Source organism: Nerophis ophidion, linkage group LG27 (assembly GCF_033978795.1).
Source record: "Nerophis ophidion isolate RoL-2023_Sa linkage group LG27, RoL_Noph_v1.0, whole genome shotgun sequence".
NCBI lineage: Eukaryota > Metazoa > Chordata > Actinopteri > Syngnathiformes > Syngnathidae > Nerophis > Nerophis ophidion.
The window spans coordinates 33935934-33956173 of NC_084637.1; the positions used below are offsets into that span (position 1 = coordinate 33935934).

The 20240-nt window shown below is 40.8% G+C and overlaps 1 protein-coding gene across 2 annotated transcripts; it reads right to left on the minus strand.

The window, feature by feature from the left end:
* Positions 1–884: 884 nt before the first annotated feature.
* mrpl39 (mitochondrial ribosomal protein L39) lies at positions 885–18255 on the minus strand. 2 transcript variants are annotated; one of them, XM_061889734.1, is made up of 11 exons: positions 18091–18255; positions 14856–15062; positions 14617–14756; positions 12601–12700; positions 12447–12514; positions 12244–12356; positions 12101–12166; positions 6173–6326; positions 6034–6081; positions 3656–3746; positions 885–974 (listed from the first exon to the last, which is right to left on the minus strand). In XM_061889734.1, exons 1-10 carry the CDS (start codon positions 18125–18127, stop codon positions 3666–3668), a joined length of 1014 nt encoding a protein of 337 aa, XP_061745718.1. In that variant the 5' UTR covers positions 18128–18255; the 3' UTR covers positions 885–974; positions 3656–3665. The 2 variants fall into 2 exon arrangements, with proteins under 2 accessions (XP_061745718.1, XP_061745717.1); XM_061889733.1 differs by lacking the exon at positions 885–974 and having other exon boundaries at positions 3571–3746.
* Between the last annotated feature and the right edge of the window lie 1985 nt (positions 18256–20240).

Sequence of the window (20240 nt, forward strand, 5' to 3'; positions counted from 1 at the left end):
CAACGTTGGCACAGGGTCCATTTGTAACCTGAGACTAATTTTTAGAGGGCCATGAACAAATCAACCACTTTTTTTTTTTTTTTTAATTAGCATGCAAACTGGTCAAATTTAATCATCTTTAACACAAAGTCGACACCAACATTGTTTTAGCCTTTTTTAACTAAATAAATAGGACTTGTTGTAGTATGTCCCTTCTAGTGGTCTCATTTAGATAGCAGGGGCTCAGTACGCTAGCAACATAACACATCACAGCACTATAATGTAGACAAGAGCAACTCACTTGTACCTTAAATCTAAATTTCCCACTGAAATCAAATCAATTTAATTGCTGCTTGGCCCCCACAAAATGGCACCATTTTAACATGTAACAAGCCTTTTAAAATTAAGAACCGACTTTTGGATAAGAACTATTGTATAAGAAAAGTACAATAGAAAGCACTACTAACAACTAGTGTAGTTTTTTGGAGTCACGTAATAATAATAATGTACAGCATTTACCTTTGTAGACTTCTACGGTGTTTCCTTCCAGCTTTGTCTCTGTCAAACACACAATCAGCAGCTTTTCCATATTTTCCTGGATAAATACCCGCCGTTCAGATATCATTTCAAGAACAATATTCCTGGGGTGACAATTTGATTCAGAACCAATTCTTGCAATTTCTTATTTGGTATATTAACTATATATAAACCTTTTCTTAAAAACAGGTTGTAGGTTGGAAAAGCTCCTTCTGGTGGTATGGAGATAGCCTAAAATGATCTTGTAAAATAAATAGATTTTTGAAAATATTGAATCCATTTAGACTGACAATGAATAAGAAAATAGTAAATAGATTTTTGGATGCACCTCTAGTGCAGACTTGCAGTGATATGCTCGACACCCTTGATCACATTCTTCATGATTTATGTCTTTAATTCAGTGAACATCATCCCCTTCTTCGTCTCTGCACTGTCCTTCAGACTCACTCTCCTCCTTCCTATGGTTGGGAAAACAAAAAGTGTCAATCTCTAGCTATACATTAATAAGCTAGCTAGTAAGACCACATGTTTTGGTCAGATCTTAGGGGGTTCACTCTGGTATTCACCAACCAATGGCAGGGATGCTGGTAACTCAAATTTGTGCTTACAATTTAAAGCAAAGTAGTCCGTTGAGAGACTGCTATTTCACTGCATCTGGAAAGTATTCACAGGGATTTACTTTTTCTACATTTTGTTATGTTACAGCCTTATTCCAAAATGGAAAACATTCATTTTTGTCCTAAAGTTCTCCACACAAATCCCCATGACTGTGTGATTTTTGTTTTGTTTTTTAACTTGCAAATGTATTAAAAATTGGAAACTAAAAAAATCAAATGTACGTAAGTATTCAGACCCTTACTCAATACTTTGTTGATGCACCTTTGGTAGCAATCACAGCCTCAAGTCTTTTTTAATATGATGCCACAAGCTTGCCACACCTATCTTTTGTGCAGTTTTGCCCCTCAAGCTCCATCATGTTGGATGGGAAGTGTTGGTTTTCATCCAGGATGTCTCTGTACATTGCTGCATTCATCTTAGTCTAGTTAGGGAGGGGACCAAGAACCCCATGGTCACTCTGTGGAGAGAGAAGAACCATTCAGAAGGACAACCATCTCTGCAGCAATCCACCAATCAGGCCTGTATGGTAGAAGTCAGAAGCCATTTCTTTATAAAAAAGTTTGCCACAATGCACCTGAAAGACTCTCAGACCATGAGAAACAAAACTCTCTGGTCAGATGAGACAAAGATGGAACTCTTTGGCATGAATGCCAGGCGTCATGTTTGAGAGAAACCAGGTACCGCTCATCACCAGGCCAATACCATCCCTACAGTGAAGCATGGTGGTGGCAGCATCATGCTGTGGGAATGTTCTTAGCGGCAGGAACTGGGAGACTAGTCAAGATAGAGGGAAAGATGAATGCAGCAATGTACAGAGACATCACAGACGACAACCAACACTTCCCATCCAACCTGCATGAGAGGTGCTGCAAAGACGAATAGGCTAAATTGCTCAGAAATAGGTGTGGCAAGCTTGTGGCGTTGTCTTCAAAAAGACTTGAGGCTGTAATTGCTGCCAAAGGTGCATTAACAAAGTATTGAGCAAAGGCTGTGAATTCTTGTGGACATGTGATTTCTTTTTCAGTTTTGTATTTCTAATAAATTTGCTAATTAAAACTTTTCACATTGTCATTATGAGGTATTGTGTGTAGAATATTGAGGACAAACATTAATGGTTTTAACACAACATGTGAAAAAAGTAAAGCGCTGTGAATACTATCCTGATGCACTGTATCTCAAAACACTTAAGTTGAGGTGCTACTATAATTCATTGAAATAGTCCAACATTATATTCGGAAATGTGAAATTCTGTTGGCGAGATCTTCTTAGTTTGTTTGGGTGTACCTAAAGTTGTGGCCCGTCAATCGGCTGCTAAATTTAGACAATCTTCCCCTTCATATTTTGAGATTTGCGGGCTTATTTGTGAATATGTTGGACATTTGAGTATATTTTCTGACCCACTAGTGAATCTAACGATCATGGACAGAAACGATGAAGCAGCAGTGGACTGACTGGGTGAGATGAAGAAGATGGAGACCCTGCATGGGAGAAGGAAAGAACAAAGCACACTGAAGATGAAATCAAGTCTGAAGTGACAGTGGGTAGTGAGGGGGGCTGAATGTTGAGTTGGGGGAACAGCTGCAAAGCGGGCAAATTGTCCAGCCCGAGGTTGAGCTTTAGCCCCCTGATGGTTTTGTGGGAAAAAGCCCCCCAGGAAAGATGCAGGAGTGGAAAACGTTTGGACAACCTGACTTTTTTCGGTGCGTGTCAAATATCAAAAAGAGAGACTTTGGAGGAGGTGTTGAAAAGTTTGGGATTGGACAAGAAGCGAAACATTGGGTGTGATAGCAGCTGTGTGTCACATGTTGGACTTCAAGAAACAACTCTTTCAACTTCTTGTTTGCCAGAGAAGAGAGTACATAGATTGTCATTGCTTCTTTTCCCCTTCGAGGTTATTTGATTGAAATATAGTATTTTTTTTTACATTCCGCGTATTAATCCTTGAGTTATGGCCAAAATGTGTTTTGTCACGGCGACCTTGCACTAGCAATCTAATCACTTCTTTCGTGGCTCCATGCGGATGCCAGATGCAATAAAAAGTGCACGAGATTTTAGCTTTTACACCAACAAGGGGCAGGCCGGATGAAGAAAAACGTAAAGTCGGTTGGACGGGGGATGGAAATTAAAAATGGTTATCTTCCAATCAAAGCGGGAGTTTTGTCACTTGGCGTACTAATGGCCTTTGACACAGAGGACAGGGGGACGCTGACAGAGAGCAGGAGTGTTGGGTGTCATCGGGGGTGTAAACATGGCTCTCACACTGCCACCTGTCCGACAAGTGACACGCACACACAACAGCTGCCAACAGGCTGACCTCCAGCTGACACACTGTATTTGTTGTTACAAATTAGTTCAACACACACGCCGAAAAAACATGCTACACTATTCGGGAAAATAAAGAGGACTCTGTTTGGATTTCATTGAAAACAAGCAGAATTGATTTGTCAACCGGTTTTTGACACTTTTATTGGACATTTGTAACTGTGTGTGCGTGTGTGTGTGTGTGTGTGTGGGGAATTACAGATAAGGTGTTACTGGCTGTCTGAAGATGGAGTAGGGGGGGGGACAGGAGCAGGGGGCGGAGTCACTTCCTCAGGCGGCTGCACAGCTACCTGTAAAAAAACAAAAAAACAAAAACAAAACAAGCTTCACCTCCGTCTTATGAGCAATGGAAAAGATAATTGTTATCTAATTTTAATTTGGAAAAGGTTCTCTCTCTAAGGTTCGCTTAGGAAGTTCAATAAAATGTGGAACCCCCTGATGTCCATCATAGACTTATTGAATATAAAACAGGATGAGTCAGATATCTCAGCTCACTGGATTACATTAACATCACAATATACTATTGCATAATATTTGGTACATCGTGAACATTTACCACATGTAGTTTATCTAGACATTTTTTATATCTATTGTTTTATATAGTACATTCTGAAAGTACTCACAGCACTTTATTTTTCCACATTTTGTTTTAACTTATTCCAAAATAGAATTTATTTTGTCCTAAAAAAATTCTACAAACAAACCATAATGAAAACATAAGAAATATATTTGTTTTAATTTTGCAAATTTATTCAAAAAACGCTCAGAAATCACATGTACGTAAGTATTCACAACCTTTGCTCAATACTTTGTTGATGCACCTTTGGCAGCAATTACAGCCTCAAGTCTTTGAATACGATGCCAAAAGCTTGGCACACTTATCTTTGAGCAGTAAAGTATTGGGCACAGGCTATGAATACTTTTGTACATGTGATTTTAGAATTTTAATACATTTGCAAAACTTAAAAAATAAAAAAAATATTATCACATTGACAATATGGGCAATTGTCTGTAAAATTTAAGGACAAAAATTAATTTACTCTATTTTGGAATGAGGTTGAAAAAGTGAAGCGCTTTGAATACTTAAAGAATGTGTGTCTGTATTTGTTTATACATACAGACACCATACATACATACACACACATATACATATATATGTATATATATATATATATATACACACATATATATGTATACACACACATATATATATATATATATATATATATATACACACATTCAAACACACACACACACACACACACACACATACATATATATATATATATATATATATATATATATATATATATACATATACACATTCACGCGTGCCGCACACACACACGCACGCACACAATATATATATGTATGGCGTAATTTTCCGACCATAGGGCGCACCAGATTATAAGGCACATTAAATGGGTTTTACGATTTTTTTCTACATATAAAATATTTCCTTGTGGTCTTGGCTCTGCAATGAGGTGGCGACTTGTCCAGGGTGTACTCTGCCTTTTACTCAAGTGCAGCTGGAATAGGCTCCAACCCCCCACCACTCCAAAAGGGACCAGCGGTAGAAAATGGATGGATGAATGTGTACTCACAATAAAAGCATTCATGAAAAAAAGGGGGATTTATTTCATTTTATTCAATACCTTAGCCTGAATTTATAGCTCTATTTATAGTGCACACTTAAAAGACAGCATCAGCACCCTTCAGAGGGGTTGTTATACTTTATAGCTCGCTACTGATTGTGGGAGTGACGCTCTGGGACAAAAAGGACATGACAAGATTGCACGCGGTACACCGGGTGATAATATGACGTCCTTCTGAACCATAAAACTGAGCGCGGCGGCTCTGCATGCTAATCCGCCAAGACCTGATCCAAATATCATTCGCTTTTGAGTCCAACTCTTGAGTCCATACGTTTGTCTTTCACAAAGTGCACTTTCAATTCCCCAAATAGCCGCGGCGCTGTGAAAAGGAAATGTAGGCCACGCAACATCGTATGTCATCAGCTGCCAAATCAAGCGTGCCTATTAATGAGTAGTCCCTTTCCCCCCCCATGACACAGTCAGTGATGCACAGAGAAAGCAGAATATATTTTGCCTAGATGGCTCCATCCAAAATTAACTCAGCCTAGTTTGAAGTGCAAGAATTTATGCATCTTTTCTGCTTCAGTCGGAATGTGTCGCGATGCACCTCGTGGAGAGTCTGGAGAGATTTTAAAAATAGTTCTTTGGATCCTCAGTGTGTTTGATGTCGACTTCAGAAAGGAGCAGTTTGTCCTTCATGAGAAGGATGAGAGTCCTTTCCTCAATTTTTGCCAGAAGCATAAACGCGAGGCCGTAAAGCGGCGCACCGTTAAACCCTAACCTCTGGCTACCTTGTGAAATCTGGAGAGATGGGGGCATCCAGGGCTGGATTTAGAACAAGCGGTAAATTTGGACGCGCATCCAGCGCGGAAACGCACGCGGCGCCTCGCCAGTACCGGCGCTGCCTGAGCTGGCAGACTCGCTTTACCTTTGATGTTTTCTCTGTTGGACGAGTGTGCAAAACAGGGATGTTTGTTCTCACCAGTTTCTCTGCCCGCTGCCTCAGTTTCCTCCAGACAGTGTGGTGGGCCTGCAGGGAGGAGACAACGTGACTTGCAGGCACGTGGAGATTGTCGCACATGCAACTACTGAAGTTGCAACCCAACAATGTATCCTAATACCTGCAGCTGCAGAGGCAAGGAGAGGCCCTGCACTCGGCGGTGCAAGCCCCAAGGACCTCGGCCCAAACTGTGGACTGCCGTCACCTCGTACTGGGAGCACAGGCCTGTTCTGGCCACCAGAGGGCCCCCACTCAACATGACGTGGTCCCCACATCTAGAAAACAAAGATGTAACATTAGGCTGCTGCCTGACATTTCTGATTGCTTTTGGAGTTCCTCAGGAGATAGTCAGACCCTTCTGCTTGCTCTTTGTGTTGCCCAATGTGTGTTGGTTGTACTGTAACGTTAGTCATTTTTGATTAACGAAGGTTCGGATCAGGGGATGTCATTGTGCTTTGTGAAGGCCTTAGAGCAGGGGTGTCCAAAGTGCGGCCCGGGGGCCTTTTGCAGCCCGCAGGTCATTTTTTAACGGCCCCACGGCACATTTTAAAAATACAATGGAAAAAAATTTAAAACATAAAAAGTGGTATAAAAGAGCAAACAAGTGAAATGTAACAAGAACATGTTGCTATGTTTACTCTAATAACACAATGCTGCCATGCAGGCTGTTTCTTTCTTAAAAAAAAAAAAAAATAGTGAATCCAAATCAATTATGAATTATTGACCTATTTAAGGCTCCAATTATGTCACATTAAATATTCCACTTTGAGATATTTTTGGGGGCAAATGTTGCATATTTTGTGTTTGTCATATAAAAAACTGAGCTGTTTTTTTCAAAGAATGGCCTAAAACGAACAAACAAAAAACATAAACAACAAAAAAACTAATAATTGACGAATAGATCTGAAGTTGATCTGGAGACCAATGTGTTTAAAAGTAAAGAGTAAAAAAAAAATTATAATTTTTTTTAACACTTTAATGAGTAGGACCCCTTTGGATCAGTGTGTTTTGTTTTTAAGTGTCATTGCACAAAAATAATAGTGAATTAAAATCAATGGTGTTATGAGTTGTTGACCTTTTTACGGCTCCAATTATCATATAATCTCAAATATTCTACTTAAAAATTTTATTGGGTGACAATATTGCATATTTTTGTTTTTTTCCATAAAAAAAATGTTTTTCTTTGACAAAAAGAGCATACAACTCAAATCTTTAAAAACGTCATATTGACAGATGGACCTAATGTTGATCTAGAAATTTAAAACTTGAATTATAAAAATAATAATACTGAATAATGACAAATTTTTAACATTTTATTTTTACCAAAACCCTTTGGGGTCCCCGGGATCAAGCCTGAGTGGAGGCCTAAATACATATTTTTTACACATATATGGTATTGGTTTTTAAAATAAATGCCCCCCGCTTGCTTTGATTTTTCAGTGTACGGCCCTCAGTGGAAAAAGTTTGGACACCCCTACCTTTGAGGCGCTTGTGAATAAGAAACCATTAAAAATATTATAAATTCATTGTGATGGATATTTTTTAAGGGAATTCAAGGCTGGATGATTATGGCAAACATAATAATCATGATTATTTTGATTGATATTGTAATCATGATTATTAACACGATTATTTGAAAACATGAGTATGTATTTGACCAACAAAATTAAATATAGTTTAAAAAATCAGGGGGGGGGGCTCTCGATTCCGCTCACAAAACCCTCTAAATAACATTTTAATATTTACTAATTATTAGCGATGTTACTACTACAAGCGCTAACGCAGACCATTTTTTTAGCGGCTGATTGATAACACACCACTAAGTAGCCCTCTGCTGCTTCACTGTGAGCTGCCCGCGATGTCCTGCTGCTCCCGCATCATCACGTCTTGGCTCGTCAACGTTATTCTACATTATATATCATCCCTGTCATCTGGATGTGAGGAGGATTTAGCCATAAATCTAGATGTTGTTCATCTGTGACATTCGAATCATACCCGGAGATGGAGACAAACACACACAACCGAAGGCGGTGTCTGCAGGGAGACTTTTCCTTTTCTACACTTCATGTGAATCATGATTAATTAATTATTCAAATGGGAAGATATGGATATCCTATCAGTAAGTAAGAGCAGGTATTAAACAGTAAGCTATCGATTTATTATGTTTGCATTTCTTGTTTAGAACTACACAATACTGCTACATGATGCTTAGTGTTTCACTAAAGCTGGATCTGTTTAGCAGAGATTCTAAAACGTGTAGCTCATCCTCCTTATATTCAGGATCAACAACATAAGTTTCTGGATCATCATTTTTCACAAAGTAATCGTTGTTGGCTCTCACCAAGTCTGCATGATTTGCATTGTTGTGGATGAGGAAGGGATCAGCTGTTCCTACCTCTGCTTCATGCAATGACGTGTCTGGCTAGCTCATTATCTCTGAAAATGGCTCGGTAATCTCTGTGAGATTGATACTATTATGACCGCAAATATTTATTCACAAACTTGTAAGTCTCAAGGTTTCATAAATGAAGTATATGAAAAAAGCTTCAACATAGAGGCAACTTGTTTTTCCACTGTACTGGTACATTAAGTGAACAGAATAAGGAGTGCAATCCATTCAGTGTGTCTGTCTTTATAACTATGCAGAATACATGCTGATCATCACATCCACAATACTGGGAGGAGAAACTATATTTTTTTTAGCATACGCAATGTGATTTATTATGAAAAATTGTTGTGTGCCCGTGGTTTTCCGTCTTTATTTAGTATGTGCAAAAAAACAACTTTAACACATTTATTACAAACATTTGCATATTTTTTAGACACCTGCCCAGACAGGATTTGAACTCGGTACTTCTTTTTACCTTTTTTTATTTTACTTTTTACTAACAGCACAATGGGACGACTGCGTATGTCTGGAGAATATTGCCATTATATTCTTATCAGGGACAGAGGAGAAAGAGACCAGCCTGTCATAAATTCATTCATTGCCATTTTGCATGCGCTTACTCACGCAAAATAGGTCGCGGGGGCCTTTGGCACAGCGCGTAATCTGCGTATAGGCAGGGGCGGCCACGGTCGGGATGTCGGTAAACGAGTACAATTTCCGGAGGTCTTCCAGGGAACTGGCAGCTATGCATTTATAAGTGTCATAGGTAATAAACTGACATTTTTCTCCTGCACATTTTGGTCAGTCTTGTGTTTCGCAGACTAAAGGCCTGATTTACTAAGATTCAAATGCTGCGTTCTAAACAGCATGTGCAATCTATAAAATTGCACGTACTATTAGTGGGCGTGTTGCGTGTGATCTACTAACATTGCGTGTGCTATTCATAACTGGGCCTTGTTTAACTGAAGTTTTTGCATGTACTACGCAGCTGTCACCATAGAAACACTATCATTTAGTGCACATTCATGTTATCATGCTCCTACCTGTGGCCTTTTGCTATCAAACATGCAGCAGATATGTACCACTTTTTATGGGCATTTTAGAAACTGTCCTGTACATCCACAATGAAACACTTTTTTTTTGTGCCCTGCAGATGCCACTACCAGAGAGGCTGCACTAACGGTGCTCAAGACGCAAAAAAATACATACTTTAACTTTTTTTTCCATATAGGCGATATGCATCCATCCATCCATTTTCTACCGCTTGTCCCTTTCGGGGTTGCGGGGGGTGCTGGAGTTTATCTCAGTTGCATTCGGGCGGAAGGCGGCATACACCCTGGATAAGTCACCATCTCATCACAGGGCCAAGACAGATAGACAGACAACATTCACACACTAGGGACCATTAAGTGTTGCCAATCAACCTATCCCCAGGTGCATGTCTTTGGAGGTGGGAGGGGCCTATCCCCAGGTGCATGTCTTTGGAGGTGGGAGGGGCCTATCCCCAGGTGCATGTCTTTGGTGGTGGGAGGGGCCTATCCCCAGGTGCACATCTTTGGAGGTGGGAGGGGCCTATCCCCAGGTGCATGTCTTTGGAGGTGGGAGGGGCCTATCCCCAGGTGCACGTCTTTGGAGGTGGGAGGGGCCTATCCCCAGGTGCATGTCTTTGGAGGTGGGAGGAAGCCGGAGTACCCAGAGGGATCCTACGCAGTCACGGGGAGAACATGCAAACTCCACACAGAAAGATCCCGAGCCCGGGATTGAACCCAGGACTACTCAGGACTGGTTTAAATGTAACTTAGATATTGGGTGTCACTATGTAAAGCGCTTTGAGTCACTTGAGAAAAGCGCTATACAAATATAATTCACTTCACACACTTCAGGACCTTCGTATTGTGAGGCAGACGCACTAACCCCTCTACCACAGTGCTTCCCATATAGGCGATATGACAATAATAAATGTTCTATATGAAAAAACAAAAGCCATTTAAAAATATAATAGGCCAGCAGACACCAAAGTGTATGATTTAAATTAGTTTTAATCAGACCCTTAACTCATCCAACATGCAGCTATAACATTATAAAAGTGTGTGGGTGGATAAAAAATATGTCTTAATATTTTTCATTTCTGACAGACCATGCAACTATGTTGAGAGACACACACACACACACACACACACACACACACACACTCACTCTCTCACTCTCTCACTCCCTCACTCCCTCACTCCCTCACTCCCTCTGTTCATTGTCTGTCTTTGCGGCACGAGCACATGTATCGTATTTTTCGAACTATAAGTCGCAGTTTTTTTTCATAGTTTGGCCGGGGGTGTGACATATACTCCGGAGCGACTTATGTGTGAAATTATTAACACATTACCGTAAAATATCAAATAATATTATTTATCTCATTCGCGGAAGAGACGAAGAAAATGTCAGCAATCGTCACACACACGTCAACCAATAAGAATTCGGCGGGGGAGGGTCATGGCAGAAGTGCATTGTGGGTCATGGAATGCTAACTGCTATATGCTATCTGCTACTGCCGTAGCTATTAAAATGGATCATTTCATCGTTGGCGGTAACTTATAAAAAGTGAGAAAGGCTGAACAAAAATGGCATTGAAAAGGAAATCGTGTACTGCAGATCACAAGCTGGATGTAGTGAAATATGCAGCAGAAAAGGACAAGAGGAAGCGGCACATACCTTTGGAGTTGGCAGAGTTGTTTGGAAGCGACATCGAGGAAGAAGATTTCATGGGATTTATGGATTAGGAGTGAGAGATAGTTTGGTAAAGGTATAGCATGTTCTATATGTTATAGTTATTTGAATGACTCTTACCATAATATGTTAGGTTAACATAGCAGTTGCTTATTTATGTCTCATATAACCTACACTTATTCACCTTGTTGTTCACTATTCTTTATTTATTTTAAATTGCCTTTCAAATGTCTATTCTTGCTGTTGGGTTTTATCAAATAAATTTCCCCCCAAAATTCGACTTATGCTCCAGTGCGACGTATATGTTTTTTTTCTTCTTTATTATGCATTTTCGGCCAGTGCGATTTATACTCCGGAGCGATTTATAATCCAAAAAATACAATACTTTTCAGACGTGCTAAATAAAATGCTAAATAGTGCTTGCAAAATGGTGATCAATGTTGATAAATCACATAGCACATGCTAAATATTATTATTTGCATCTTAGCCTTCCAGTATTGTGGGTATTTTGCGAATCAGCACATATTCTGACAGAGAAGAAAAATGGATTGCGCGCCGTATTCTGCTCACATGACAGACGCAATTGACTTCGCATACGTTTAGTAGATCAGTTTGGCGTGTGCTATCAAGTTTACACATGTTTTAGTGAAGGCAAACTATAAAAAAGCTGCGCTAACTGGTTGCTTGTGCTGTTTTTGTTTACGTGCGTGTGCACACACACACGCATACGCACAAACACGTGCACACACACAAGTATATTGGGCTGTAAATATTCTATATTTGAACCTTGCTGAGTTTGGTTGGAAAGAGACTATTGGGCTCAAAATGAACCCCACTTTTTTAATGCATGTACCACATGATAGTGATGGACAACCTAACCAACATGCTTATTCTCTGGTGTGTGTGTGTGTGTGTGTGTGTGGGTGTGTGTAACATCACCTGTAAAGCAAGACGGTCCCTTTAGGATTCTGTGACGCCTTCTGCTCCACCTCTTCCTGTGTGCACCTGAGACACCAAGAGATGAGGTAAGAAACTGTGACTTTTGAGAGAGAAACGACCACAAGAGGTAAAGTTGCATCAACCTGCTGTGTGAGAAGGCTTCTAGCGCCACAGTGGGAGAAACCTCCAAAGGCTCCCAGGCCAGGTCCTGCATGATGAGCTGCTGGGCTCCTTTCGTCAGAGAGCGCAATGACTCCTGCAGCACAAGAGCCACAAGTGTGTGAGCTGCGAGCGGCACATCTCAAGTATTTTAAATTCAGCAAATGGCAAATGAAAGGCCTCAAACCTCAGAGGGAGTCCAAGAGTCCAGCTCAGGGTCCAGCACCACATCACAAAGGAAAGCTCCAGAAGTAACTGCACATAGTTTTACATTTATAAATAAACTCTGGTCCATTGACAAAGTTTGAAGCAAAATCCTGAAACCTTGAAGGGGAATCTACCTGGCACTTCTGGCGTGTTGAGCAACTGCACAGAGAATTCGTCCTTAAATGCCGTCTCCAGCACCTGACCAAGGAGCGCAGTGCAGGACCGCCAATAAGCCTATGAAGAAAAACAAGGGGACGCAGTGACTGTTTACTTACATCACCACCCGGCAGCATGGGCACCTTCTACAAGGATGGAATGATATGACACACATTTTCCGGGATTTTATAATCATCAATGATCCAAAAGTAACAATAACGGATGTGCCGTTTGATTGGGGAAAAAGTATGTGATTGGCACTGACGAATAATGCCTTTAAATGCCAATCCCCTCTGGCAGGCACTGTATTTATTTTTGGTTCCCTGCCTTACAAACAGCTAGCTGCTAATTATGTGTCTCCATACACAGTGCGGGGACGCTCCCCTAAGTTAATAATCACCTCTGTACTGAAAAGAAACTGCATTTCTTCCAGGGTTTCCACTAGATTGCAGAGAGGCTGTGGCGTTGGGGGCGTGATTAGTGGAGTAGGCAATATGATGTCATCACATTGTTTGCTCACATGCATATATTTTCATTTGAAAAGCAAAAAATGTATACATACATTTAAAACAAATCTGTTATACGATAGTATCAACATATTTATTCTTACATATCATTTTGCTATATTTTTCAAGTGTTGCTGCTTATTGTACCATTTACTTTGATGGGATTGTTTTCCCCTTAAGATTTCTCCCATCCTTTTAGACACACTTTCTTTATAAAACACGACTGGCAACAGATCTCACATCTATTTCTGGTATTGTTGCAGACTGTACTCATCTTTAGAGACTCTTTACTTGTGTTGCTCCATTGTCCACGACAAAAGGTGAGCTGCAGAGAGCCTGATGTCCCACTGGCTTTACGCTGCTGGGAGCTTTTCTTTCCTTAAAAGCCGCCAGTGTTATCTTAAATTTTAAAGATCGCTATCCGCAGGTACATGTCGTACGCATTAAAGTACGTCCGCATTGCAGACACGCTGTCTCCGATCCAGACAACCCTGTGCATATTGCTTACGTCATCACCACATAACGGTTTCAACAGCGTTGTTTCGGTGATCAAAGTATGTATTTTTTCCGTGTACAAATGTTCAGTTCATCGCTAATCAATAGTGTTGAAATAATAAACTAAAAATTTTCTGTTACTACATGCTGGTGTTGATGTGTATGTTATTGTGTTTTGATGCTCATTTTCTTGGCAGAAAATTAGTAAGTGTTGTGTGTCTGGGAGTGAAACACGGAGACGTGTGTGGCTGGAGGAAAATATTAGTGGGAATTGGGCCCTTTGTTCGCATAACATTGGCAATAAAAGCTAAAAAGAGCATCAGATTTTGTGTGTCGTCTTCTGAACGCTACGATAAATGATATTAATTTATTTAGTTTTATTAGTTTTTTTTATTATTTTAGTAGTTTTCACATAAATAAACCCTAATGTGGCGGCTAATGTGTTGCTGTGGCGCAATTACCACAATCAAATAAACGGAAAACAACAACTAGACTAATAAGAGTCTAGAGAGGATAACATAACTGTAGGTGTGTCAGCAATAACACAGACAGTACACGACACGTTAGAGGAGGGTGGATCGATCCGTAAATCAGTGGTGTCGATATCAATGGTAGTATCAGTATATGATCGATACTAGATTGATTAAATCAATATTTGTATTTTCTCAAAATCTGTTTTTTTTTTGTCTTTGTTAATGTTTACGAACTCAGGGAATATATTCCTTGTCCCAGGAATACTTTGAGGGAGAAAAAAACTAAGGATTTAAATGAGTATGCTTTTGTTTATCTTGTACTACAGTATTGACTTTGTTTTTCTTAAACAATTGTAGGAAAATAAAAAGTAATACATGCGATCCTATCGGCCAATCTCACTCATGGATGATCTGTTTTGGAATCGGCAAGCATAAAGTCCTGATTGGAACATCCCTAATAATAAGACATGCATGCCAATGATAAGTGTGAGTAAACTTATGCATTGTGCTCACAAAATACCTCATTGACCGATGTGGGGTCGCTGTCTTTAAACATGAGCAGCGAGAGCGTGCAGGAGTGAGTAAGCGGCTGATGGAGAGGCCACAGTTCTCCATCCACCAAAGCCAATACAGAGTTGGTCACATGATACTCTGTCAGATCTGCGGAGGGCACAGGAGGATTTCAGTACAGTTCATTACACCCGGAATACAAACAACGGTGTTTTCGGGGTGAGCTGAGCTGGGTGTTTTTTTACTCACGCCTGGCGCAGCTAAGCGGCGTGGACATCCCTCGGTTCATGATGAGCAGAGTGCCATCCAAGCCCGGGCCCTGCATGGACACTTCGATCTTTTCCACACGGGGGTACAGACCTCGCTGCCTCGCTTGCTCTCTGGAGAAGACTGCATTGCGGTGGCTGCGGGCCTCTGCACCTGGGAGATGTGCAGCCGCTGCGGTCGACGTGAAGCCTGCGTAGATGGGAAGACTTAGCTCTTCCGTAAAAAACAGTGACCTAAGGGTACTCGATAAATGTGGAACTAGGGCATCATATTGTTAATTAAATCCTTTTAAAAAAAGAGCACAAGCAGAAGTGAATAAATATCATTAGTGTAAGCTGAGTTCTACATAGTTGACATTGGGTTACAGTTGCTAACAGTCTTGAAAAACAGAATAATCCCGTATTTAGAAATGACATGAATGTTTGTGACATTGCTCAGTAACTTTATTAAATACACTTTTGGTCAATTGACTTAGTTGTGATTTCCTTCTCTACATGAAAGTTTAAAAGTAGCATATATTAATGCTGTATGAAGAAAAATGTTTTAATGTAGACACATAGAATCATCATACTGCTGTGATTATATGCATCACGTGTTCATTCAAGTCCAAGGCAAAATATCGAGATATATATCGTGTACCGCGATATGGCCTAAAAATATCGAGATATTAAAAAAAAGCCATATCGCCCAGCCTTATATCTAGAATATCAATATATCGCCCAGCCCTAATTCCAAGTTATTAAACATGATCATTATGTGTCGAGCTTGATGATACTGACCCTACAGGAATCTAACAGGTATTGTGGTAACTCATAAAAGCATCAAATTATGTTTGTTTGAACTTGTAGTATTTTTAAAATTGTTCAATTCCGAACAATTTGCTTCTATTTAACGACACAACACAACATAGAATAAAGCTGAACAGATTTCTGTTAATTTTATTATATTAAGCAGGAACAATTTCTACTTCACACACAACATTTTAATATATTAATTTGGCGACTTGTCCAGAGTGTACCCCGCCTTTTGTCCGAATGCAGCTGATATAGGCTGCAGCACCCCCCGTGGCCCCTAAAAGGGACAAGTGGTAGGAAATGGGTGGATGGATGTAATTTAAATATGTTGCCCCAAAATATTTTTATTGCTGTTAACTAATATATTTCCAATATATTAGTTTTAATCCAAAACCTGCACACCAATTTAAATTCTAGCTGGAGTAAAACATCCATCCATCTTCTTCCGCTTATCCGAGGTCGGGTCGCGGGGGCAGCAGCCTAAGCAGGGAAGCCCAGACTTCCCTCTCCCCAGCCACTTCATCCAGCTCTTCCCGGGGGATCCCGAGGCGTTCCCAAGACATCCGGGAGACATAGTCTTCCCAATGTGTCCTGGGTCTTCCCTGTGGCCTCCTACCGGTTGGACGTGTCCTAAACACCTCCCCATGGAGGCGTCCGGGTGGCATCCTGACCAGATGGCTGAACCACCTCATCTGGCTCCTCTCGATGTGAGTTACTCCCGGATGACAGAGCTTCTCACCGTATCTCTAAGGGAGAGACCCGCCACCCGGCGCAGGAAACTCATTTAAATGATAAATGATAAATGGGTTGTACTTGTATAGCGCTTTTCTACCTTCAAGGTACTCAAAGAGCTTTGACACTACTTCCACATTTACCCATTCACACACACATTCACACACTGATGGAGGGAGCTGCCATGCAAGGCGCCAACCAGCACCCATCAGGAGCAAGGGTGAAGTGTCTTGCTCAGGACACAACGGACGTGACGAGGTTGGTACCAGGTGGGATTTGAACCAGGGACCCTCGGGTTGCGCATGGCCACTCTCCCACTGCGCCACGCCGTCCCCATTTGGGCCGCTTGTACCCGTGATTTTGTCCTTTCGGTCATGACCCAAAGCTCATGACCATAGGTGAGGATGGGAACGTAGATCGACCGGTAAATTGAGAGCTTTGCTTTCCGGTTCAGCTCCTTCTTTACCACAACGGATCGGTAAAACGTCCGCATTACTGAAGATGCCGCACCGATCCGCATGTCGATCTCACGATCCACTCTTCCCTCACTCGTGAACAAGACTCCTAAGTACTTGAACTCCTCCACTTGGGGCAGGGTATCCTCCCCAACCCGGAGATGGCACTCCATCCTTTTCCGGGCGAGAACCATGGACTCGGACTTGGAGGTGCTGATTCTCATTCCGGTCGCTTCACACTCAGCTGCAAACCGATCCAGTGAGAGCTGAAGATCCCGGTCAGATGAAGCCATCAGGACCACATCACCTGCAAAAAGCAGGAGACCTAATCCCGCGGCCACCAAACCGGTTCCCCTTCAACGCCTTGACTGCGCCTAGAAATTCTGTCCATAAAAGTTATGAACAGAATGGGTGACAAAGGACAGCCTTGGCAGAGTCCAACCCTCACTAGAAACGTGTCCGACTTACTGCCGGCAATGCGGACCAAGCTCTGACACTGATCATACAGGGAGCGGACCGCCCCAGACAGTCCGATACCCCATACTCTCTGAACACTCCCCACAGGACTTCCCGAGGGACACGGTCCAACGCCTTCTCCGAGTCCACAAAGCACATGTAGACTGCTTGGGCAAACTCCCATGCACCCTCAAGAACCCTGCCCAGAGTATAGAACTGGTCCACACTTCCACCACCAGGACGAAAACCACACTGTTCCTCCTGAATCCGAGGTTGGACTATCCAGCGTAGCCTCCTCTCCAGTACACCTGAATAGACCTTACTGGGAAGGCTGAGGAGTGTGATCCCACAATAGTTGGAACACAGCCTCCAGTGTGTTTGACTCCCTCTGCAGTCAAACAGTCGAATAAAATGTGTATGAAGACATCAGTCATTACTTTTGTAGATGATAAGACCCGATCAGTCATCAGGTCCTATCATCTACAAAAGTTAAATGGAAGCAACTCTGGAACAAATTCAACAAACAAGATGAGTCCAGTTGCCTCCAGTCCATTCAACCTTAGTGGATAATATTAACCCGCTTTCAAAAGAAATGATTTATTATTTCTTTCTTCAGGTGAGAGTTGGCCACCTTAATTGATCTAAAACTCTAAATAACTTTCTAATAATCGCAGGTACAATCAAAACAAATGCTAATTAGCATTAGCAGTTAGCTTAGCATTACACCGTAATATTAAGGTTAGTTAGTAAGCCCTTCGTGGCGAACAGTAAGCTACTTACGGCGTTGAAGAAGCTGACACGCAACTCGAGTCAGCATCGTGGAGAACTTTTGATAAAGACCAACAGACTGACGCCTCAATGTCAATCACACTTTTCTCACATCGAAGGACGCCATGTCTGCTTCTTGTGCAACACTTCATTGGGTCCGGCGGGGAACTGAAAACTCGGAACTATAGTTCCGCTTGTCAGAGGAAACAGGCTGCAGCGCTGATCTTCTCCAGTGGGTGTCACTGTTTGCAGGGTTTCTCATTGTTGCGTAAAAATCCTTCTTTCCTTGAAAAAAAAACAGGGCGTGTCAACCAACATGTATTTGTGTCATAGATTGACATTTAAAACGTTTCTTACTTTAATATTTCAAGTTTCAAGTTTATTCACAATTTCAATAGTAGTGAATATCATCATTTAAGGATGTTGGTCCCCCAAATAAGCTAGAAGAAGCTTTTGACAGGGGTCCAGAAGACAGTATTTACATGGAATGATGAAACATGGTAGCAAGCACAAAAAAAACAAAAAAAAAAAACAACGCTAAATGATAAACACAAGATAATAGTACTAAAGCAAGCATACACATACATACATACATACATTCAACCATGCAAAACACAACAGTAGTCTACCCCAGTGGTTCTCAACCTTTTTTCAGTGATGTACCCCCTGTGAAAATTTTTTTTACTTCAAGTACCCCCTAATCAGAGCAAAGCATTTTTGGTTAAAAAAAAAAAGAGATAAAGAAGTAAAATACAGCACTATGTCATCAGTTTCTGATTTATTCAATTGTATAACAGTGCAAAATATTGCTCATTTGTAGTGGTCTTTTTTGAACTATTTGGAAAAAACATATAAAAATGACTACAAACTTTTTGAAATATAAACACTGATTCGATTATAAATAAAGATTTCTACACATAGAAGTAATCATCAACTTAAAGTGCCCTCTTTGGGGATTGTAATAGAGATCCATCTGGATTCATCAACTTCATTCTAAACATTTCTTCCCAAAAAAAAGAAATCTTCAACATCAATATTTATGGAACATGTCCACAAAAAATCTAGCTGTCAACACTGAATATTGCATTGTTGTATTTCGTTTCACAATTTATGAACTTACATTTATATTTTGTAAAAGCATTATTCAATAAATATATTTATAAAGGATTTTTGAATTGTTGCCATTTTTAGAATATAAAAAAAAAATCTCAAGTACCCCTTGGCTTACCTTCAAGTACCCCCAGGGGTACGTGTACCCCCATTTGAGAACCACTGGTCTACCCCCCATGAGGCATTAAAAATAGGTGGTTAATAGGTAAGTTTTCAGTTTCTTTTTGAAGTTGGAGAATGGATACAGCATCTTGAGGCTCACATTAAGCTGGTTCCAAATCTTTGGTCCCCTGCATACAACATTTCGAGCGGTACAAGCCAGTAAACAATGTTTACCTGATATCAGATCTAAGTTCCGAGTGTTGTGGGCATGCTGGGAATGGTAGATAGGAACCAAGCTACTGAGCCTAAGATTCAGCCTGAAAACGACTTGATAGGTTAAACAAGCATTTTGATGAATATTGAACTCTGTCAGTCTTAAGAGATGATATTTATGGAATAGATGTTGAGTGGGGGCATTAAACTTGGACCATGACAGGGCCCGTATGATTTTCTTTTGCATGGATTTCTAATTTGTGAAGGTAGGTAGGGAAGGTGTTACACCAGATGATATTACAATAGTTTAGATGTGCTTCAAAGAGAGTTTTAAACCCCTTGATCAACTGTTGCCATAATGCAGGTGTGTCAAACTCCTTTTCATTGAGGGTCACAATAGACTTAGTTTCAAGCAAACTTTATTGATCCAAAAGGGAAATTGTTCCACACAGTAGCTCAGTTTCAAAGGATGAAAAGGGTAAGGATGGAAAGGATAATACAGGTATTAAGTAGACTAAAAATCTACCATAGTAGCAATATAAAATATAACTTATATCAATGATTGTCAATCAATATTTATTTATATAGCCATAAATCAGAAGTGCCTCATAGGGCTGTACAAGCCACAACGACATCCTCGGTTCAGAGCCCACATAAGGGCAAGGAAAAACTCACAACTCAGAGGGACATCAATGTGAATGACTATGAGAAACCTTGGAGAGGACCGCAGATGTGGG

Bases quoted from the DNA above. Each gene is read 5' to 3' on its own strand.
- mrpl39 (XM_061889734.1), bottom strand. From the start codon at position 18,127: ATGCTGACTCGAGTTGCGTGTCAGCTTCTTCAACGCC. The intron at 15,063-18,090 runs GTAAGTAGCTTA...CCATCTACGCAG, and splicing joins GTGTCAGCTTCTTCAACGCC to GCTTCACGTCGACCGCAGCG. The intron at 6,327-12,100 runs GTGATGTTACAC...TTTGTTTTCTAG, and splicing joins GGGACCGTCTTGCTTTACAG to ATGTGGGGACCACGTCATGT.